Raw genomic sequence first — 17,591 nt, forward strand, 5'->3', positions numbered from 1 at the left:
GTTAGCCGTTATTGTGACTGTTTTTATAGTTTAGTCTATAAAAACAAACCATGCATAGGACAAACTGAAGCTAGCTCCTACATTTCCCATAATGCCATCAACACCATTTATCCAGTACAAGCCCTCTCCTCTTCTTTTGTTTAAGAATCTTTTCCCTTCCTGTCAATCTTATATCATTCAATTTTATTCTAACTTATCAGAATCCAGCTCCACCACCACCACCACCATTAGCCGAGGTCCTCCCCCCACCACCCCCAGACCCAGTGCTCCCTCCTCCTCCTCCTCCCATGGCTGCCAAGACTGCCTCAAAACCCACCCCCCCAAAGCGGAATCAACCAAACAACTTCCCTCCACCTCCACTTGATATGGACAATCTCCCTCCTCCACCACCACCTCCACCCACTGACGACCACTTAGAGGCTCCGCCAGACTTTCTTCCACCACCTCCTCCAGCTACTGGCTTTAATTCACTGCCACCACCACCTCCTAGTTTTGGTGGCGTGGACCACTCTCTGCCCCCGCCACCACCAGATCCAGTGTCTTTGCCACCACCTCCACCTGACCCAGTGTTTGTAGCTTCTGGGGCTCCACCACCACCACCACCACCTCCTCCACCACCACCTGCTGCTCCTGTCGCCACCCTAAGACCAGCTGTGAGGACCTCTGGGTCATTGAAGAAGGTTCCTCCGGCTCCACCAAAGAGGACTGCACCAACGCAAGGAGGCGGAGGAGGTGGAGACTTCATGTCAGAACTGATGCTAGCCATGAGGAAGAAGCATGCAGACCAGTAGCCTGAACAGAGAACTTGTGGACTATAAATACAGAATGAACTATGCCTGCACAGCCAACAACTTAATCAGCCTTTTCTCAAAGATGAAGCTAGTGGAGTTCTCTGTAGATTTCCCCTTTTAGTCATTCATCCTTTTTCTGAACAGCTTCCAAGACAAAAACGAGTTAACCTTTGAAAAAAAGTTCAGTTTTGAAAAGCATTTGAAAACGTTGGGCTCAAAAAGACTATTACAGTTTGCTTTGTCATGCTGTTATCATACTTCCATATTGTATATATATTTGCATACATAGCTGTAAATACTGTAAAAACACAGTCATTGTGTTACCAGTAAATATACAAGTTAGATAGTTTGTTTTCATTTGACTCTTCAACCCACCTAAATAAACCCTTGAATCTCCTGGCTGTGCTGCACCATCAAGATCTGTATTATTAAAATATGTTGTTGCTTTGCTGGACAAGTCGTCAGTCTGCCGCAGGGCCAGCACAGTCTAGACCTCATGGACATGGCTAAATGCTGTGTTTCCTCCCCTCAGACAGGCTTTTACAGTAACCACCTGCAGTCGGTGCTTGTTTGTGGATCTCTTTGCCTTTTGGAGCAAATATATTGCCCAACAAATGACACATCACACCAAAATATGCTACAAGTTTTTTATTAGGAGGTAACTCATGACGAACAGCTGACCTTTAACCTCCTAGCCCACTGTGGAGGTCTTGCTGCATAGCCCGCCTCCTCTGCAGTCTCTTGTGTAACAAAGGGTGAGGACAGGATGTGGTGCAGCAGCTCCACCTAGTGGTAAAGTGGTAAAGTAAACTGTAGTAGAAACAAATCATAAACAACTTTGGGTGTCGTTTTATTTGTTTTGTGTGACAGGTCCTTTTATCAGACACATACCTCGGAAAAGTCATTCCTCTCAGCTTTCCTTATTGCAGACTCTGCCATCCAGTTCCTCAGCACATATCTCGGATTTACATCTGTAAAACATTTAATCCAATCAGATGTTTCTGTCACCACTGCATAACAAACATCTAAGAATATAAATATTTATATCCCTCATCGTTTAATCAACATTAAGATTTAGTTACAGTTTGATTTACTTTTCATCCTGTGTTGACGATCCAAATCGCTATCATCCTGCTGTCTGAACAGAAACAGAGGAAAGAGATTAATTCACAGCAACAAACATCCTGATGTCACACAAATGTAAATAAGTAAATTCAAAATGACCTCTCGTGACCTTCCTTACCTACTGAGCCGGAACAGGTACTTGTTAAGCCAATCAGAAAAGTGCTTGTGGTGTGATAGGTCATCAAGAGCCCACATCTGATTTAGAAATAATACAATCCTTTACATTTCCTGCATGCCTAATTATAAGAAATGCATGCTGTGCAAGGAAAGCTCAGTATTGGTACAACTGATTCAACAGATCGGCCAGCTTCACAACAAAATCTAGAGATTGAAAGGAACAACAACATTTTGTCACTTTTAGCTCCACCTGCGTGAAGTTCTTGTTAAGAAGCTGCTTGGCTGAAACTTCGCTGAGCTCCCTGAAGGTCATGGTGAAGTCAGACTCTGTGTCCTCCATCACCTGTAAAGGGAAAGTGAAATTACAGTGCAGAGAGTGAGACTAAACTGATTTAGAAGACTGAAACAAACTGTATAATCACCTTAAGCAGGAAAGCAATGAGGTCGTTATCGTCCTCATCTTCACCAAGAAGTCCCAGTTTTGCCTTAAATATCTGGTGAACCCTGAAGTGGAGACATGAATAAATGCAGTCTTGGCTTTGCTGCAGCATGAACACAAGTAAGATAACATTTCACATGAAGCTCACCTCATTTGGTAAATGTTGGCATATCCTTTAAGAATAATTTTCGCCCTGCAAAAAGTTAAGATGACAAGTTTACAATTTGACTTCATGAATTTCTTCAAATTAGAAAAGAAGTCACATTAATAAACTTGAAGGTGTAATAAGCAGCTACGTATATCCCACTGAACTTTTACCTCTTTTTTTTTTTACCTATTTGCTTTTTCAATAGATTACAATATTTATGCAAAAAAGTAAGTAAACATTAGCATAAGAATTTTAGCATAAGAATTTTTTAGCATAAGAATTTTAGCGTTTTAGGTTGCATCATTGAATAGCTTCACTCAGGCTCTATTCTTGACCACTCCTCTAAACATCTCTTGACTGTCTCTACTGCCTAGTTTGAATTCACCTGCAATATTTTAATAAGATTTAAATCCAGTCTTTGATTACGCAGCTCATTATTTATACTTTTTGAACCACATTTGTGTTAGTTTTTTACGGTTTTCACGATCCACTGCAGCTTAAACTTTCAGATCACTTTGTCTTCCTCCACTCTTTGGAACATTTCCAGTCAACACAAGTTAAGTTATACTCCTGAACAGCTCCTAAAAACATTTGAATTGTCCGTCCAGAGAACATCATTCCAAAAGTTCTTGTATGTAGTTCAGCAATTGATACATCTCGTGACTTATTATCCATGGAATTTGTGCAATCTCTTCATGACTGTTACAGCCCTAGCAGGCCTAGTGTGTGTGTGTGTGTGTGTGTGTGTGTGTGTGTGTGTGTGTGTGTGTGTGTTGGTGGATGTGTCCTGTTTCCAACTGCAGTATAAAAGCTTGAGAGAAGCCCCTGAGCCTCAGAGTGTGGGTCAGCTCCAGTAGTTTTGTGATGTGTGTTTCTGCACTAGCAGTAAGTGGTTGTGTTCTCCATCCTGCAGAGGATTGTTCTGTGGTGTGTTTTCTTTTAGGGGCTATGAATGCATAGTTGTTGCCTTCTTTGAGCAGAATTGTTTTTCTTTGGTCTGTTTGTTAAATTCCCTTTTTTTTGCAGCACCTCTGTTTTGCTGACACCTTCATTTCTGTTGTTTGATTGAACTGTCTCTTTAAGTTGAACCTTTTAATAAAGTTTATTTTAAAAACTGCATGGTTTGCTTTTTCACACAGATCTTCCCGTTGTTTTTGCTTTCATCCCCAGTTCATTTTCGAGGGATATAAAAACAACTATAGATGATTCGTCTTACAGGGAAAAATACATTTACAAGAATAATCCAGAACTTTTTTTGACACCTTAAAAAGATTTGAAGATATTTGTATGATGACAAGAAACACTAAATGGTTGTTTGCTTTGCTGGGGTCAGTTTTCATAAGAGGGATAGATTTAAAGTGAGGGGTGTACTTACTTTCCATGTGGCTGCTTTCATTTTGTTGCATTGTATGACTACTTTATTTCCACACTTTCTCAAAGAAAATCTTTAAAGATATATTTGAATTAAAATATGCTGAAAATAAATTGTGGGATGTATTATTCTTTTCACATCGCTTTGTGTGACTCTGAAGTTATTTTGCTCATGTTTCTGTGCTTTTGTTTTTTAGACAAACAAACAGGCTTCTGTAAGAATGAGCTAACAGCAAAGCTGTTCCAGTTTGTCGAAATGACAAAAAGAGTTCAAGTCCTATATTTAGTAAATCCCCCTTGAGACAAAGTGATGTTGTGGTATTCTTACTGTTTCTGTTGTGTCTGTGTAAGCACAGGAATCAGAGCCACCAAGAGTTTCTCTAGATTCAAGAGGCCAACATTTGCCTGAGCTCCAATGCTGTACCTGCCTTCATCATCAGATGTGTTGGGGATAAAATCTGCAACAAAAAGAAAAATATTTGTCTGAGAACTGACAGCAAGAGGATTTCAGTTATTTTGGAGTAAAAGCGACATGAAACAGTCTACACACTGGGGTTATATGACTCCATAAAGCCAAAGGGTCCGTAGTCGATGGTGATAGAAAGAAGACTGAAGTTGTCTGTGTTGCACACACCTGTGGTGAGAACAGCGACAGCTATAAGTAGCGTTGGTTTAAACTGTGTGATACGAATGTTCAGTTTCTCACCATGTGCAAAACCGACTGACATCCACTGGGCAATCAGATGTGCCGTTTCATTTACAACTGTGGAAAAAAACACCTGCAAAGAAAACCTCAATAGCTTATTTACTTAAAACAAAAGTGGTACATTCAGCTGTGCTTTTTTATTACTCACCAAATATTTTTCTGGGTTGTCTGGATTTATAAAAGGAAAATGTTCGTCTATCACAAAGTTCAACAGCTTTCTAAAACGAAAATAACGATAAAATAACATTACAAACACAACAGGACACAGAACAAAGCCAGATGTAAACAACTATGAAGTAAACTTTGTCATGTGACCAGGCAGTCTTACCTCAGAAGATTTATTTCTCCACTTTGAGACAAAATTTCTAAGGATCCAATCCGAAACCATGACTTGGCCAATCGCAGAACAACAGCTCCTGTGGGGAATAAAGAAAAGCTGAACCAGAACAAAGATTACAGCAGCAGACAAAACATCTGCATAACAGTAACAAAAATTATGCTGGATTGTTAAAAAGTAATGCAGTTTGAAATAAAAGGCTCCAGTCATGGGTAAATCCTGTACCTCTCTCTGCTTTCACATTTCCATTGTAGAACTGATCCCTCAACACTGGCTCCTCACTGACAATCAGACTAAAAAAAGAATTAGCGGATAAATCTAAAACACATAACAATTAAATGGCAACAAAAATCACACGATTCACACAATTTCTGGGTTATAATTTCTTTAAAAACGTCTCTTTTTTTGCAAATGCCAAAAAAATGTTCTCGTCATATGAGTCAAGCTCGAATGACTTGAACTAATTTTATGTGAATGAATGAAATATAAATTGATAACACATTTCTGCATATCAAAAGTCCTGATTGACAGTTATTAGGGTAAAATTTGTAGTAGGTAAACCTGATCATTGCCTTGTGTGGATAAAAACACAAAGTCCAATGCCAGAAAAATTACTGCAAAAGCTACACGTTTTATGGTTTCGGCTAAACAGGGATGTCAACAGCCTTTAGCCCGAATCAATCACTTGCTGGGAGTTAATTAATGATAATACAGTGCCAAATCAGGTAAAGAAGCACTTGGAAGCCAAACATCTGTCTTTGCTACTGAATCTGAATCAGAGGTACCAAGAATGTTTGATTGCTTGTAAATGTCTGATTAAGCAAATTATTATTACTACATAGAATCATGGTAAAAACAAATAATTATCATCAACCAAACACATTTCTTTACTTTTTGTGCTAAGTTTGTAATCTTATACCAAACTTATAGCTCTCAAAATCATTTATTCTCACCTGGCAGCCCTGCTGGTGGGAACACCCAGGAAATGCATCGCTTCACTGCACAGGAACTCCCTGACAGAAGACCGGATTACAGCACGACCATCTCCTGACCTGCAGCCCGATGTGAAGTCATACTTTTTTGGTTGCATTGCATGACTGCACAATTCTACAGCCATGCATACTAATATTAATAGCCATGCGTACTACTTATTCATTTTTAGGGGTCATTACAGCAGATCATCTGCCTCCATGTCACCCTCTGCCTAGCATCCTCCTCTGCCGTCCTTCAAAACATCATAGACCCTACAATTAAAGCCCTTTCCTTCTCTTTAGCTATCTCCTAACACACCTGTATATTACTACAAATAATAAATGTAATAGCTATTGCACAAATATATGTACAAATAAATACAAACCTTGAATATGGTGTTTTTCCAGATCCTTTAAGCTGGAGTTCCCATACCTCCCCCTTTCTATGAAAATTGAGAAGGAAAATATGTAAAGGCTTGAAGTGGCAGAAAATTACTTAAAACATAAAAACATAATTTTAAAAAATTAACTTACTTGTTTGAATACTGACCAAGGAAATGAGCTCGACCATCCCCCAGCTGGCCTGCCCAGTAGCCAAACTATCGAGGAAAGTAAAGCGTGTCAAAAAGATCAACTCAGCAAATAAGCAAAAGCTTTATAGCTTTTAAAAAGTTATCAGGTATAAAAATCATTTATACCTGATGACCTCCATATCTGTGAGCAAGTGGCACAGACCCCGGCAGTAGTCTGCCACCACTCGCATAATGCAGAAAATCACCTGACCGAGTCACTGACGCATCTAAATCTAAGATCCCCTCGATGACATCCTGTTAAGACAATTTTAGACATAAATGAATTCACTATATTGTGAAATTACAGTGCTGATAGTGACATGGCATCCTCACCTTAGACGCTGCTGTCAACCTCAATGGACCTTTGAGTGGAGTTGGAATGGACTTGGAAAATATGCAGTTCTTCACAGTGCGAACAAAGTTGCCATCAACTTTGTCGATTGGGAGTGCCTCTGCAGAGAGGACAGAGGGGATTGTATGATAACATTAGCGCCTTCCTCTATATTTTGACCTGTAAGGACAAGAATCTGTTTTACCCAATAGCTTCTTGCAGGAGACTCTGAACTGGTTAAGGTCGTGCATGAGGCTTGAAGCACTCAAGATCCACTTGGACTTCACAGTGTGCGATGACGATTGGCTGTTTGATGCGGTGTTGTGGTCACTGTGACACTCAGGACTTATATTTTGGCACAACTCCAGGACATATGCAGGTGTGAAGCTCGATGCTGCCACCAGAGCAAAGACTAGTGCTGTACAGGTGCTCCACATTTTCACAGATGGAGCAGCTGACTTATCGAATCAGGTTTCAACTTCTCTCTGGCATGCCCCACCTTAAGAAGGTTCGTACCAAACGCCCCACAGTTTTATCAATCATTAACTTAAAAAAAAAATCATATTATATTCTAGTTCATCTTAATTTTGTTTTATAGTTTCACCTGGTTATCCACATCCACAGCCCAGGGTTTGAGAAGTACTGCATTAAAGATAGCAGATCTGAGGGAAGCAATAAAAAAGGGTAAACCACACTTCCCCTTAGTGCTTATTCTAAGCCAAACAGCTGATATTTTACTTATGATAGTAAAAAAAAAAGACTTAGTCACTATTAATAGGCTACTAAAGTGTTAAGTAAAATATAATTTTTGTTTGGCATTAAATGGAAATACTAGAGTGATGTAAAATGATCTTAAAATTGTATTTCAGGACTTTTAAACCTTAATCAGAGTAAAAAAATTATCAGTTGCACGTTACGTTTCATACACAATTCCTCCAATCAACTTTTAAGGGTTTTTTTTTAACTATTAACTTACATATAAAACGAGTTAAACATGAACTAAACAACCTTAACTTTGTCTGTCAGCTCTACCGTATACCTGTAAATAACGATAGGGTAATTTTAGTTCTTACGTTAGTTTATTATTACATATTACACCCCAAATAATAATAAAGTGTCATGAAAAGGCGAGAGCTAGCTTAGCTGTTAGCAACCCAGCAACTAGCCTCATCCCAGACACCCGTATATTATCTGAAGACGAGCTTGAAAACACATTTTCCAGCACTAGCTTGAGGTATGTATACCTAAATTATTGCGCATTTACTCTCTCCATCATTTCCTGCCTTCTGCTGCTCCTCGTTATGAGACGTCACCGGATATTCCTTTACTGTTTTTCCGGTTCACGTTGCGATATGTAACTTCCGATGCATGCTGTTAACCTAAGGTAACATGGCGGGGCCGTGGTGGAGGAAATGCCCGAGGTTGACCACGGGCTGCACGGCCACGAATATATTAGAAAATTTGTGGCACTTGAAGGGCAGGCCTGTGTCTTCCTCTGCATCCCTGTTGAGCCGGGCTTCCTGCATCCCCACGCCGGAAACCAGGGTGAGTTTGCGGTTAATAAAAAGCTGGAGAGCCGGCATGGAGGACTTTTCAAAACCAGGAAGGTCATACACTGCAGAGTGGTGGTTTAGAGGCAATGCCCACTTCTGCTTTATTCCACTATCTGTCATATCCCATGCCAGTGAAACTTTATTTACATTCCTCAGTAAAGAGAATTTTATATCTGTGTGTTTAATAGTGGTGTGCGGATCGATACTGAAATATCGATTCTTCTGATACCAGTAAGTTATGTTGTAGAATCGATTCTCATATTAAAATATCGATATTTTAGTACTTTGGGGTAAATTTGTAGTTTATCATTAAAAGGAACACAGTAGAAAGAAACTATATCATTTGGATCGTCTAAATTGGAAGGAACTACTTCCTCTTACGCCTTTCATAGTCATATGTGAAACACGGCTGTACATGATACTACATGTTACATGATGATGTGTTTCCCTCTTTATGCACTGAAGCTGGCACGTTCCCTGAGTTTTTCCAGCAAGATGGTGCACCACCACATTATGGGTGCCAGGTCAGAGCATTTCTAGATGAAGTTTCCTGAAAAGTGGATTGGTCGTCGTAGGCCAGTTGAATGGCCCCCAAGGTCTCCCGATCTGACCCCCTTAGACTTTTATCTTTGGAGTCATCTGAAGGCAATTGTCTATGGTGTGAAGATACGAGATGTGCAGCACCTAAAACTACGGATACTGGATACCTGTGCTGGCATTTCTCCTTCGGTGTTGCTATCAGTGTGTGATGAGTGGGAGAAGAGGGTTGCATTGACAATCCAACACAATGGGCAGCACATTGAACACATTTTATAAGTGGTCAGAAACTTGTAAATAACTCATGAAAGAATAAAGTTACGTTGAAACCAAGCACACTACTGTTTTTCTTGTGACATTACCAATAAGTCTGATGTGTCACATGGCCCTCTTCCTATTGAAAAAACAAAAGTTGTATCTAAGATGGCTGACTTCTAAATGGCCACCATGGTCACCACCAATCTTGAGGAGTTTGCCCCCTCACATATACTAATGTGCCACAAACAGGACTTTAATATCACCAACCATTCCCATTTTATTACGTTGTATCCATATAAATGGCCCACCCTGTATAAATGTGTGGCAGCCCCTTGGCGTACGCACTCACAACAATGGCAGAGTGTTAACGGAGTCATGTGTGGACGTATTTTACATCCACAAACAGCCAAGACGCGGTTTGCGATACATGTGGCAAGACAGTGAGGTGTTGTGGCAACACCACTAACCTCGTCAAACACCTCAGAGTAAATCATATCACAGAATATGATGAGCTTATGTTGAGGTGAACTGAAGAGGAGGAGAGGGACAGGTGCTGATAGGGCGAGACAGACGTATCTCGCGGAGTCCTTTAGTGTTGCAGGCAGGCAACATGCTCAAATAGAGCACAACTTCAAGTTTTTTTTTTATTTCTATATGATAATTCTGCATTATTAAGCAATAAGAACAAGTAGTCTAATGTTCTGTAATCATTATGAAGCTATATTATTATATTATTATTACAATTACATAATACAATTATATATTGTATTATGAAATACAATGAAACATTAAGTTTTCGTACAAAGTATTGGTATCGGATCAGTATCTTCGATACCACCCTGGATTTTACTTGGTATCGGATCGGAAAAGAAATCAGTGGAATCGCACATCACTAGTGTTTAAATGAAATGATTGGTGACTTGTTGAGCTCATAAAGGTTGAGACTTCCTGCTTGCACGTAAGCTGTCTTTGACTTGGCCAGCTGCCTGCCTCAGTTGCATTTGATTCATTCATTCGGCATTGACCCACATGTGCAACACTTCAGTTATATGAAATGTAACACGTGCATTTTAAACAGAAAACAATGTTTCTATCTTGTATCAATCCCAGTTAGTGTGAGCGTATTATTTTATTGTTCCTATGTTAAGTGAATGCACCCAGGGCTTAAAATCTGGGTCCATAAATAACTGATCCTGTGTAGGTTTAAAATTGTTTAATAACAATAACTCCAGGGTGCTAGAGCCTCTGCAAACCTGATGTGCTGCACATGCCCGAGCTCATCTTTGTTATGATCTCATTTTCAATTTCAGCCGCCAACACCTGCACAGATAAACATGAAAGCAGGAAACTTTCTAATCAGGTGAGTTGTTAGGTAGTCCAGCTAAGTAGTGATTTTTACATTTTATTTATTAATATATTTTAGGAGATATATCTTTTGTGCATTTCAAATCACACGTTCAGTTTCAGCATAAATATTTGCATATCTTTCTTTCCAGACACCAGTCACGGTTGCTGCTTCCAACACTACAGTCTTGCTGTTGCAGAGCGACACACAGTGACACAAAGCCCAAGGACCCCTTCACGTTAGCCCAGAAAGACTTGACGAGTTTATATGACGACATCAAAAAAGTAAGTCTTCAAAGAGATCAGTCCAATTTAGCTTTCAAATAGAATAGTTGTGCTGAAGCGATTGTTGTGCTGTATTCTGTTTTGTGTTGCATCCCTTTCTCTGGTCACTTCTCGAAAAGTAACAGCTTCAGCTCACATTTATTAGTTTTTCAACCCAATTTTAAGGTTGAACAAATCAGTAGTTAAATCCAGATGTTTGCAAAGCACACACTTTATCTTTAATGCAGTCAGGATTCATTCACTAATACTGGCAGGTTTTTACCTTCTTACTACTTATTAACCACCAAGCCTGTTAGCTTTCCCATTCAACTGTACTCTGAATTTCTCCTTGAACCAGTCTGCTTCCCCTCTCACCCGCCAACAGAGCAAAGCCACACCCTTCTTTCACAATAGGGGTTTTAAGCTGCTAAAGAACGTAGAGAAAAACTAAAAGGAAGTCTGTCTGAGATATTTTTGCAATAGCTGTGACAAATTAATGAAGGCTTTTTGGGTCAGAGTGGGCGGTTTCCTGCCCTGTGGTGATTGGCAGATTTCTTTCTGCACAGCGGTTGTTTATGGCGGAAATAAAACGCTTGCTTTTTACTGTCCTTTACAGGAGCTGTTTGTGTCCAAAGTAGAGCTGAAATCTCTGTGTGAATACTATTTCGATGGCAAGGGGAAGGCCATCCGACCAATGATAGTGGTACTGATGGCTCGCGCCCTTAACATCCACAGCAACAGAGCCGGGTAAACGACTCTAAACTCAGTTGTATTTTGCTCTGCGACACACGGGTCAGAGTCCTGATTGCACCGTTATGACAAACTCTTTTGTTTCAGATAATTGCATTTGACTTCCTCCTGTTTGCTGTCTGCGTTTGTCCATTTTAGAGATTTGCTCCCAGGGCAGAGGGCCATCGCTATGATCTCTGAAATGATTCACACTGCCAGCCTGGTGCATGATGATGTCATAGATGGATCGGATAAACGAAGAGGGAAGAGAACAATTAATGAAGTGTGGGGTGAAAAAAAGGTAAAGGAGATAAAATCGTTTGGTCTGATATGTTTTTCCGAACCACCCGCTCGTATATCATTCGGCCTCCTCTCTTCCAGGCTATCTTAGCCGGAGATTTTATCCTCTCGGCTGCCTCAATGGCCTTGGCTCGTATCGGTAACATCACAGTGGTGAAAGTTTTATCTCAGGTCATAGAGGACCTGGTGCGAGGTAAGTCACGATGAGCCGAGAACCAGCATGCAGAAGAACTGGCCGGAAGAATGCATTTACATATAGCCTTGTGATTGCAGGTGAATTCATGCAGTTGGGTTCCAAAGAGAATGAGAACGAGCGATTCAAACACTACCTCGAGAAGACCTTCAAGAAGACAGCAAGTCTTATTGCAAACAGTTGTAAAGCAGTATGTACGTTCTGTCTTCACATAAATAGCAGAGAGATGGAGAAAAGCCTCGTTTTCTGCACTTTTTAATGTTTTTTTTCGTTGACTGTCTGCACTCTTTCATTTAAGGTTTCCATTCTGGTAAACTCTGATCCTGAAGTGCATGAAATAGCGTACCAGTATGGGAAGAATGTTGGCATTGCATTTCAGGTACAGGCTGTTAAGCAAAGTGTCGCCCTCAGTGATGAGCAAATATCAGTAATGATTTTTTGCACAGTAGTTATGTAATAAGGCGGTTTGTTTTGTCCTGTAGCTGGTGGATGATGTTTTGGACTTCACATCTGGAGCCAGTCAGCTGGGGAAGCCCACAGCAGCCGATTTGAAATTGGGTTTGGCTACTGGTCCGGTCCTGTTTGCTTGTCAGCAGGTGAGACACCGCCACCATCGCTCTTACTCAGGACATGCAGACAAACTGTGCACCACTAGGTGAATGAGATGGACTGCAAACTGTCTTTAGTTTTTATCTGTTTGTCATTTCAGTTTCCTGAGCTTCATGCAATGATCATGAGACGTTTCGCCTCCAAAGGAGACGTAGATCGAGCCTGGCAGTACGTCCTTCAGGTATGAGCCGTAATACACCATAAGTGAAAGCCTTAAAGGTCCAACCAAAAGAAGGGCTCTCTTAATAACATTTATATTAAAAAATAAAATGATGTGAAATTAGCTTCTTAAAAGTCATGACACATGCATGTTGAAATAGATTTGTTTATAATAAAACACTGTACATAAATTTTACAATAAACGTTTTATTGTGTACAAATAAAGAGCAGAGAGAGATCTAAAAGCGATGCAAAGAACTTTACCTAGTCTGAAGTGACGCTGTAGGTCAAAGTCTAACAATCTGCACTCTGAAACTAACGATGGTAGGATGGTTTTATAGATTTTTGGAAATGCATTTAAAAATCCTAAGTCTCATTTACAGAAGTAGTCGAACTCACTCGGTACTTTTAGCAGCACTGTCACTGTGGTGTAAACTGTGCGAGCACAAATCGCACCTGGATTTGTGCAGATCCTCCAAAGCTTGGTCAGATTAGATGTGAAAGTGCTTAAACTGTCATCTTCAGGGTCTCTCCTCAGATGTTCTTTGGGCTTTAGATCTGGGATTTGGCCGAATCACTCAAAGACAGAGACTTGTCCCAGTGCGTCCCTTAGAGAGGGATCGGTCCTGATTATTAAAAACGTTGTGGAGTGCCTTGGTCAAGGACATTTTCTGAAGCAAGAATTTAATCCGGTCTTACTTGTGCTTTAAGGTGAACTCGCTTCCTTTATTCTTTTATGAATTTCTCCCTTATTGCATGATGCTGCCACACCGTATTTAACCATAGGGTTGGTATAACCAGGTTATGAGCAGTGCCTGCTGTAATATTTAATCATTCACAAAAGGCTGCAAAACTGTAACCAGAAGTAGGTGTTTAGTAAACGAAGCTGAGCTCTGCGTGACAAAAAAAGCAGTTGTCAATGATTTTAGTGTTTTATTGTTGATAGCAGAGCCAGAGCAGACTTATCTGCTCTGGCTCTGATAAGTATTAGCTATCGTCCAGTAGCTAATACTGGACGATATTATCGTCCAGTATTAGCTACTTGCTGATAGTATCAGCATTTATAGCAGTTGATAAATGACTTTTTTTTTTTAAAGGATAGGAGAACCGCCCTTCGACCATGTTATGAGTGGCAGATGCCGGTTGCCAGCTCACTGGTTGAGCAGGTGCCCATATGCCCTCTGGCTGAAATGCAGCGGCCCGGGTTCACATCCAACCTGCAGCCTTTTGCTGCCTGACTTCTTCTTCGTGTCCCCTCTTCACTGCTAACCGATCACTAAAGAAAAAAGGCCCGCCTAAAAAGCAAAAAAATACATAAAAATAAAAAAATCTGTGCATTGAAGTTATGTAGTTTCTCCACCAGAGGGAGCTGTGCAGCTTCTCTGTTGACAACATGTTTGGAACGAGCTGATCCAAGCAGACACATTTAGATAAATAAATGATAAATGTTAGGGAGACTCTGCTAAAAATATTTAGAAAAATAATTTTTTTTAATTACCACATATCTGTATTGGTCAGTCTTAAAAATCCGATATAGGTTAATAGATTAAAAACTTTAATAATGTGAGTGCTCCTCCTTCTGTTTTAGAGCAATGGTGTGCAGCAGACCAACTACCTGGCCCAGCACTACTGCAAAGAAGCAATCAGGCAGATCAGTAGGCTCAGGCCATCCCCAGAGAGAGACGCCCTCATCAGGCTCACAGAGATGGTGCTAACCAGAGACAAATGATCCTCCTCTGCTGGGCTTCTCTTCAGGCAGCTACTCCAGGGGAGAGGACAGCAATTTACCTGCCACCCTTAGGTCCTTAGACCAGCAGGGTTGGGCAAAAATAGCGAGGGAGGCAACAGGAGTTTGGTTTGGATGGACCTCTGGTGCTGATCTGAGTGCCAACTCTGGCTTAACAGAACAAAACGGCAAGCAGGGGTCTCTGATCTGAATCGTGGCGCTTTCCTCTTGACTTGAGGTTTGGTATTAAGGATGCACAGATTTATTTTTTGTATTTTTTGGGCTCATTCTGATGTTTAAAATTTTAGTTTGACTGAAACCTGATGCCAATGCCAATATTTATTTTGTTGTTGATAACAAGAATCATCATAAAAAGAAGAATTTTAAAGTTTTTCAGCTCCTCGTCAAACGGTCTTTGAACATTTAACAGGCCAAAGTTGGTGCAACACAAATGTTACCAGATTTGTTGAAAGCCCCAAACCAGGCCATTAAATTTGTGCATCCTTACGAAGCGCAAGTAAACTTGGTATTTAGGCAAATTGTGATGTTTGAGTTTCTTACAGGAAACGTATGATATGTAAATGAATAAGTACAACTGAAAACTGCAGCTGAACCCTTCACTGCTTACAGTACTGTAACTGCAAAAGCCTCCCGTGGCTCAGACTAGCCGACTGTGAGTGAACAGTTTGTTACCTGCTGGTCCTGAGCTGCGACCGAGGCGTTGCAACATCTGTGTAATTCCAAAGGAGAGGGAAGTGCATCGTTGTGTACTCGCTTGGATCCGTCCTCACCTCAAAGGCCAATCAGTCACGTGTCTTTCTTTTCCACTCTGAAGTGTTATGTGGTTACTTCTGTGATGCAAAGTGTCCTGTAACGACCACGGCCTTAACATCTGCAATGACTGTGCGCTCAATAAACCAACTGCTTCATTTTTTTTATTTCATTCAATCTGAAGCTTTGGTTCCTTGTCAAAAGTAATGACACGCGCATGTTGTACATAGATTTGTTTATTATAAAACACTGTACATAAATTTCTCAATCAACATTTTATTATGTACAAATGAAGGGCAGAGAGAGATCTATGATGAAACTGAGCTGGAAATAAAAGAAAGTGGGTGAACGGTGACCACAGCAGGTAGCGGTTTAACACTGCATTTGGAGGTCATGTTAGATGACAGAACCAGCATGAAAAAGTACAAGATGATGATTCTTATACCTGAGAGACACCTACGTATGGACTGGCTGATTTATACTGGAGATAATGTATTATATACACCCGTGCAGCCCAGAGGATTACACGTTCCTAGCAGTCAGCGCGGTCTTTGAACCCAGACGGGGCCAGTGGTGCTTTGAGAAGACCGAGGAGGTACTAGTTGCTTAAATGGTCTACGTTATCACATCTGAATTGTCACGTGGCAGTTTTGGGGCAGGACGATTCCACTCTCAGGTGACAAATTGCAGGAAGTGTTTGCCAGGCTAACAGAGAGGTTAAAACAATTTGCGGTTTTCATGATTGTGATGAGATCTGGTGACTCCAAAGGGCATAATCACAGTTTTCATACACAAATGATCCAGTGACCCCCTCTGTGCCCGTGATTATTAGTAACCTAGAAAGGGTTAGAAATGTTTCAACACTTAGTAAGAAAAAAAACCCTGTGCTGTGGTTGTCCTCATCTTTACTTTGCTAAAATTGTAGTACACAGGTTCAGAAGCAGGGCACAAAAGACAAGGTTTGAGGACCTAAACAGTCCCTTCACGTTAAGGTTGGGGGTCACGGGTTCATGTTTTTCATTTAATTTGTCACCCATATGCACAGGAATGATATTCCTGCCAGTCACCGAAAGATCTTCCACATTTTCTGCATATAAAATTAACAGTGAATCCTAAAATGCTCCATAATAAGCTGAAAATGGATGGAATGTCTTTGCTTTAGATGGACCCAAATTCATGAAATTTAAAAGAAGGCGATAAAAGGGACGAGCCTGTCATTTACTTCAGTTTTTTAAAGAAGTGATTTCAACAGTGTAATGAGAAAGCAAAGGTGTATACATTTACAACATAATGGAAGGATAATGGCAATAAACTTAAAATTACATTAGCTCTTGAAAAATTTTTCCATGCTTTGACGCCGAGACTGATTTTCCCGCAGTAAGTTTTCTTTCCTTTGAAATACGATTTACAGTATTTATTTGCAAATCACCAACAGTCCATCTGTCATTTACAGAGTTGAGGAGGAGGAGGGCGGCACCACTAATGAAAAGCATCATATGATCGACATTCACTGAATTTACATTACAGAACCCCCCCTTCCCTCCCGGAGTGGCTGCAGCTCGGATTATGTACAACCAACGGTACAAACACTTCCACTGAAGGTGCTTACGTTACATTTTTATTTGTTCCATCGAAACCTAAAAACTCTTGTTCACAAAGTGTTTTGTTCAGGCAAGATCTCACCGTACATCCTTCAACTGTGTGAGCATGTGCAGTCCAATTCATTAAAAAAAAAAAGTTTATTTTACATGTTCCTTAAATGTTCCCCACCTGTCCATAACACCAAAATTAACTAAATAGATATACCTTTGTCATTTTATTTGCAATCAGTAAGGGAAAAACATTCCGTCATATCAAAAGAAAAAGGGCGGCGGGGGGGGGATCACGTGGTTATGCATCTCGGGAGTCAGATTTCTGCCGTCAGTCTCTCAGTGGATTGTGATATGACTGAATAAATATGCTGTACTTTAACTGAAAGGTCCCTTCAGTCGGCGTAGTGCATGATGGACTCCACGTAGTTGCCGGGGAAGAGGCCGGTGGTGCCGTTGCACACGCCTTCGAACCAGCCGTCGTCGTTCTTTTTGATGACGTAAATGATGGCGCCCTCCATGAAAGTCAGCTCGTCGTCCTTGTCCTTGGCGTAGTCGTAGATGGCCACCACTGCGAACAGGAAGGGAAAAGGTTTGCTCTTGGACTCTGTACCCAACGGCAGGACTTCGCCTGCAAATACTTAGAAACGT

The 17,591-nt window shown here is 40.7% G+C and overlaps 4 protein-coding genes across 16 annotated transcripts in view; 2 read left to right on the top strand and 2 right to left on the bottom strand.

Moving 5' to 3' along the window:
• apbb1ip (amyloid beta (A4) precursor protein-binding, family B, member 1 interacting protein) overlaps nucleotides 1-3,737 on the top strand; it is a 28,385-nt gene extending 24,648 nt beyond the window's left edge. Inside the window, exon 14 of the mRNA XM_085468036.1 lies at nucleotides 201-3,737. Coding sequence (XP_085324162.1) covers nucleotides 201-791 — 591 coding nt within the window. The 3' untranslated portion in view covers nucleotides 792-3,737. The remainder of the gene's footprint in view (nucleotides 1-200) is intronic.
• Nucleotides 1,425-8,218, bottom strand: LOC146701722 (uncharacterized). Of its 6 annotated transcripts, none has more exons than XM_085468043.1 (21): nucleotides 8,153-8,218; nucleotides 7,513-7,570; nucleotides 7,114-7,407; nucleotides 6,911-7,029; nucleotides 6,704-6,832; nucleotides 6,540-6,604; nucleotides 6,392-6,448; nucleotides 5,988-6,047; nucleotides 5,260-5,327; nucleotides 5,026-5,113; nucleotides 4,846-4,915; nucleotides 4,698-4,770; nucleotides 4,542-4,646; nucleotides 4,320-4,449; nucleotides 2,621-2,665; nucleotides 2,456-2,537; nucleotides 2,284-2,376; nucleotides 2,035-2,111; nucleotides 1,874-1,929; nucleotides 1,683-1,762; nucleotides 1,425-1,577 (listed from the first exon to the last, which is right to left on the bottom strand). In XM_085468043.1, exons 3-21 carry the CDS (start codon nucleotides 7,343-7,345, stop codon nucleotides 1,455-1,457), a joined length of 1,752 nt encoding a protein of 583 aa, XP_085324169.1. In that variant the 5' UTR covers nucleotides 7,346-7,407; nucleotides 7,513-7,570; nucleotides 8,153-8,218; the 3' UTR covers nucleotides 1,425-1,454. The 6 variants fall into 6 exon arrangements, with proteins under 6 accessions (XP_085324169.1, XP_085324168.1, XP_085324167.1 ...); XM_085468042.1 differs by having other exon boundaries at nucleotides 1,886-1,929; nucleotides 4,542-4,625; nucleotides 5,988-6,086; XM_085468041.1 differs by having other exon boundaries at nucleotides 4,542-4,625; nucleotides 5,988-6,086.
• pdss1 (prenyl (decaprenyl) diphosphate synthase, subunit 1) lies at nucleotides 7,452-16,675 on the top strand. 3 transcript variants are annotated; one of them, XM_085468052.1, is made up of 11 exons: nucleotides 7,452-8,142; nucleotides 10,567-10,616; nucleotides 10,753-10,885; nucleotides 11,481-11,611; nucleotides 11,753-11,894; nucleotides 11,975-12,086; nucleotides 12,167-12,276; nucleotides 12,385-12,465; nucleotides 12,569-12,682; nucleotides 12,796-12,876; nucleotides 14,443-16,675. In XM_085468052.1, exons 2-11 carry the CDS (start codon nucleotides 10,591-10,593, stop codon nucleotides 14,581-14,583), a joined length of 1,071 nt encoding a protein of 356 aa, XP_085324178.1. In that variant the 5' UTR covers nucleotides 7,452-8,142; nucleotides 10,567-10,590; the 3' UTR covers nucleotides 14,584-16,675. The 3 variants fall into 3 exon arrangements, with proteins under 3 accessions (XP_085324178.1, XP_085324179.1, XP_085324177.1); XM_085468053.1 differs by having other exon boundaries at nucleotides 7,452-7,592; XM_085468051.1 differs by lacking the exon at nucleotides 7,452-8,142 and adding an exon at nucleotides 8,298-8,453.
• Nucleotides 16,551-17,591, bottom strand: part of abi1a (abl-interactor 1a) — a 48,560-nt gene continuing 47,519 nt past the window's right edge. For all 6 annotated transcript variants that reach the window (XM_085468049.1, XM_085468046.1, XM_085468048.1 and 3 more), the window contains one exon: nucleotides 16,551-17,511. In XM_085468049.1, the coding sequence (XP_085324175.1) occupies nucleotides 17,336-17,511 (176 nt within the window). In that variant the 3' untranslated portion in view covers nucleotides 16,551-17,335. The remainder of the gene's footprint in view (nucleotides 17,512-17,591) is intronic.

This window comes from Copadichromis virginalis, linkage group LG9 (assembly GCF_057382275.1).
Source record: "Copadichromis virginalis isolate Kocher_CV1m ecotype Utaka linkage group LG9, C_Virginalis_male_GT1.1, whole genome shotgun sequence".
NCBI lineage: Eukaryota > Metazoa > Chordata > Actinopteri > Cichliformes > Cichlidae > Copadichromis > Copadichromis virginalis.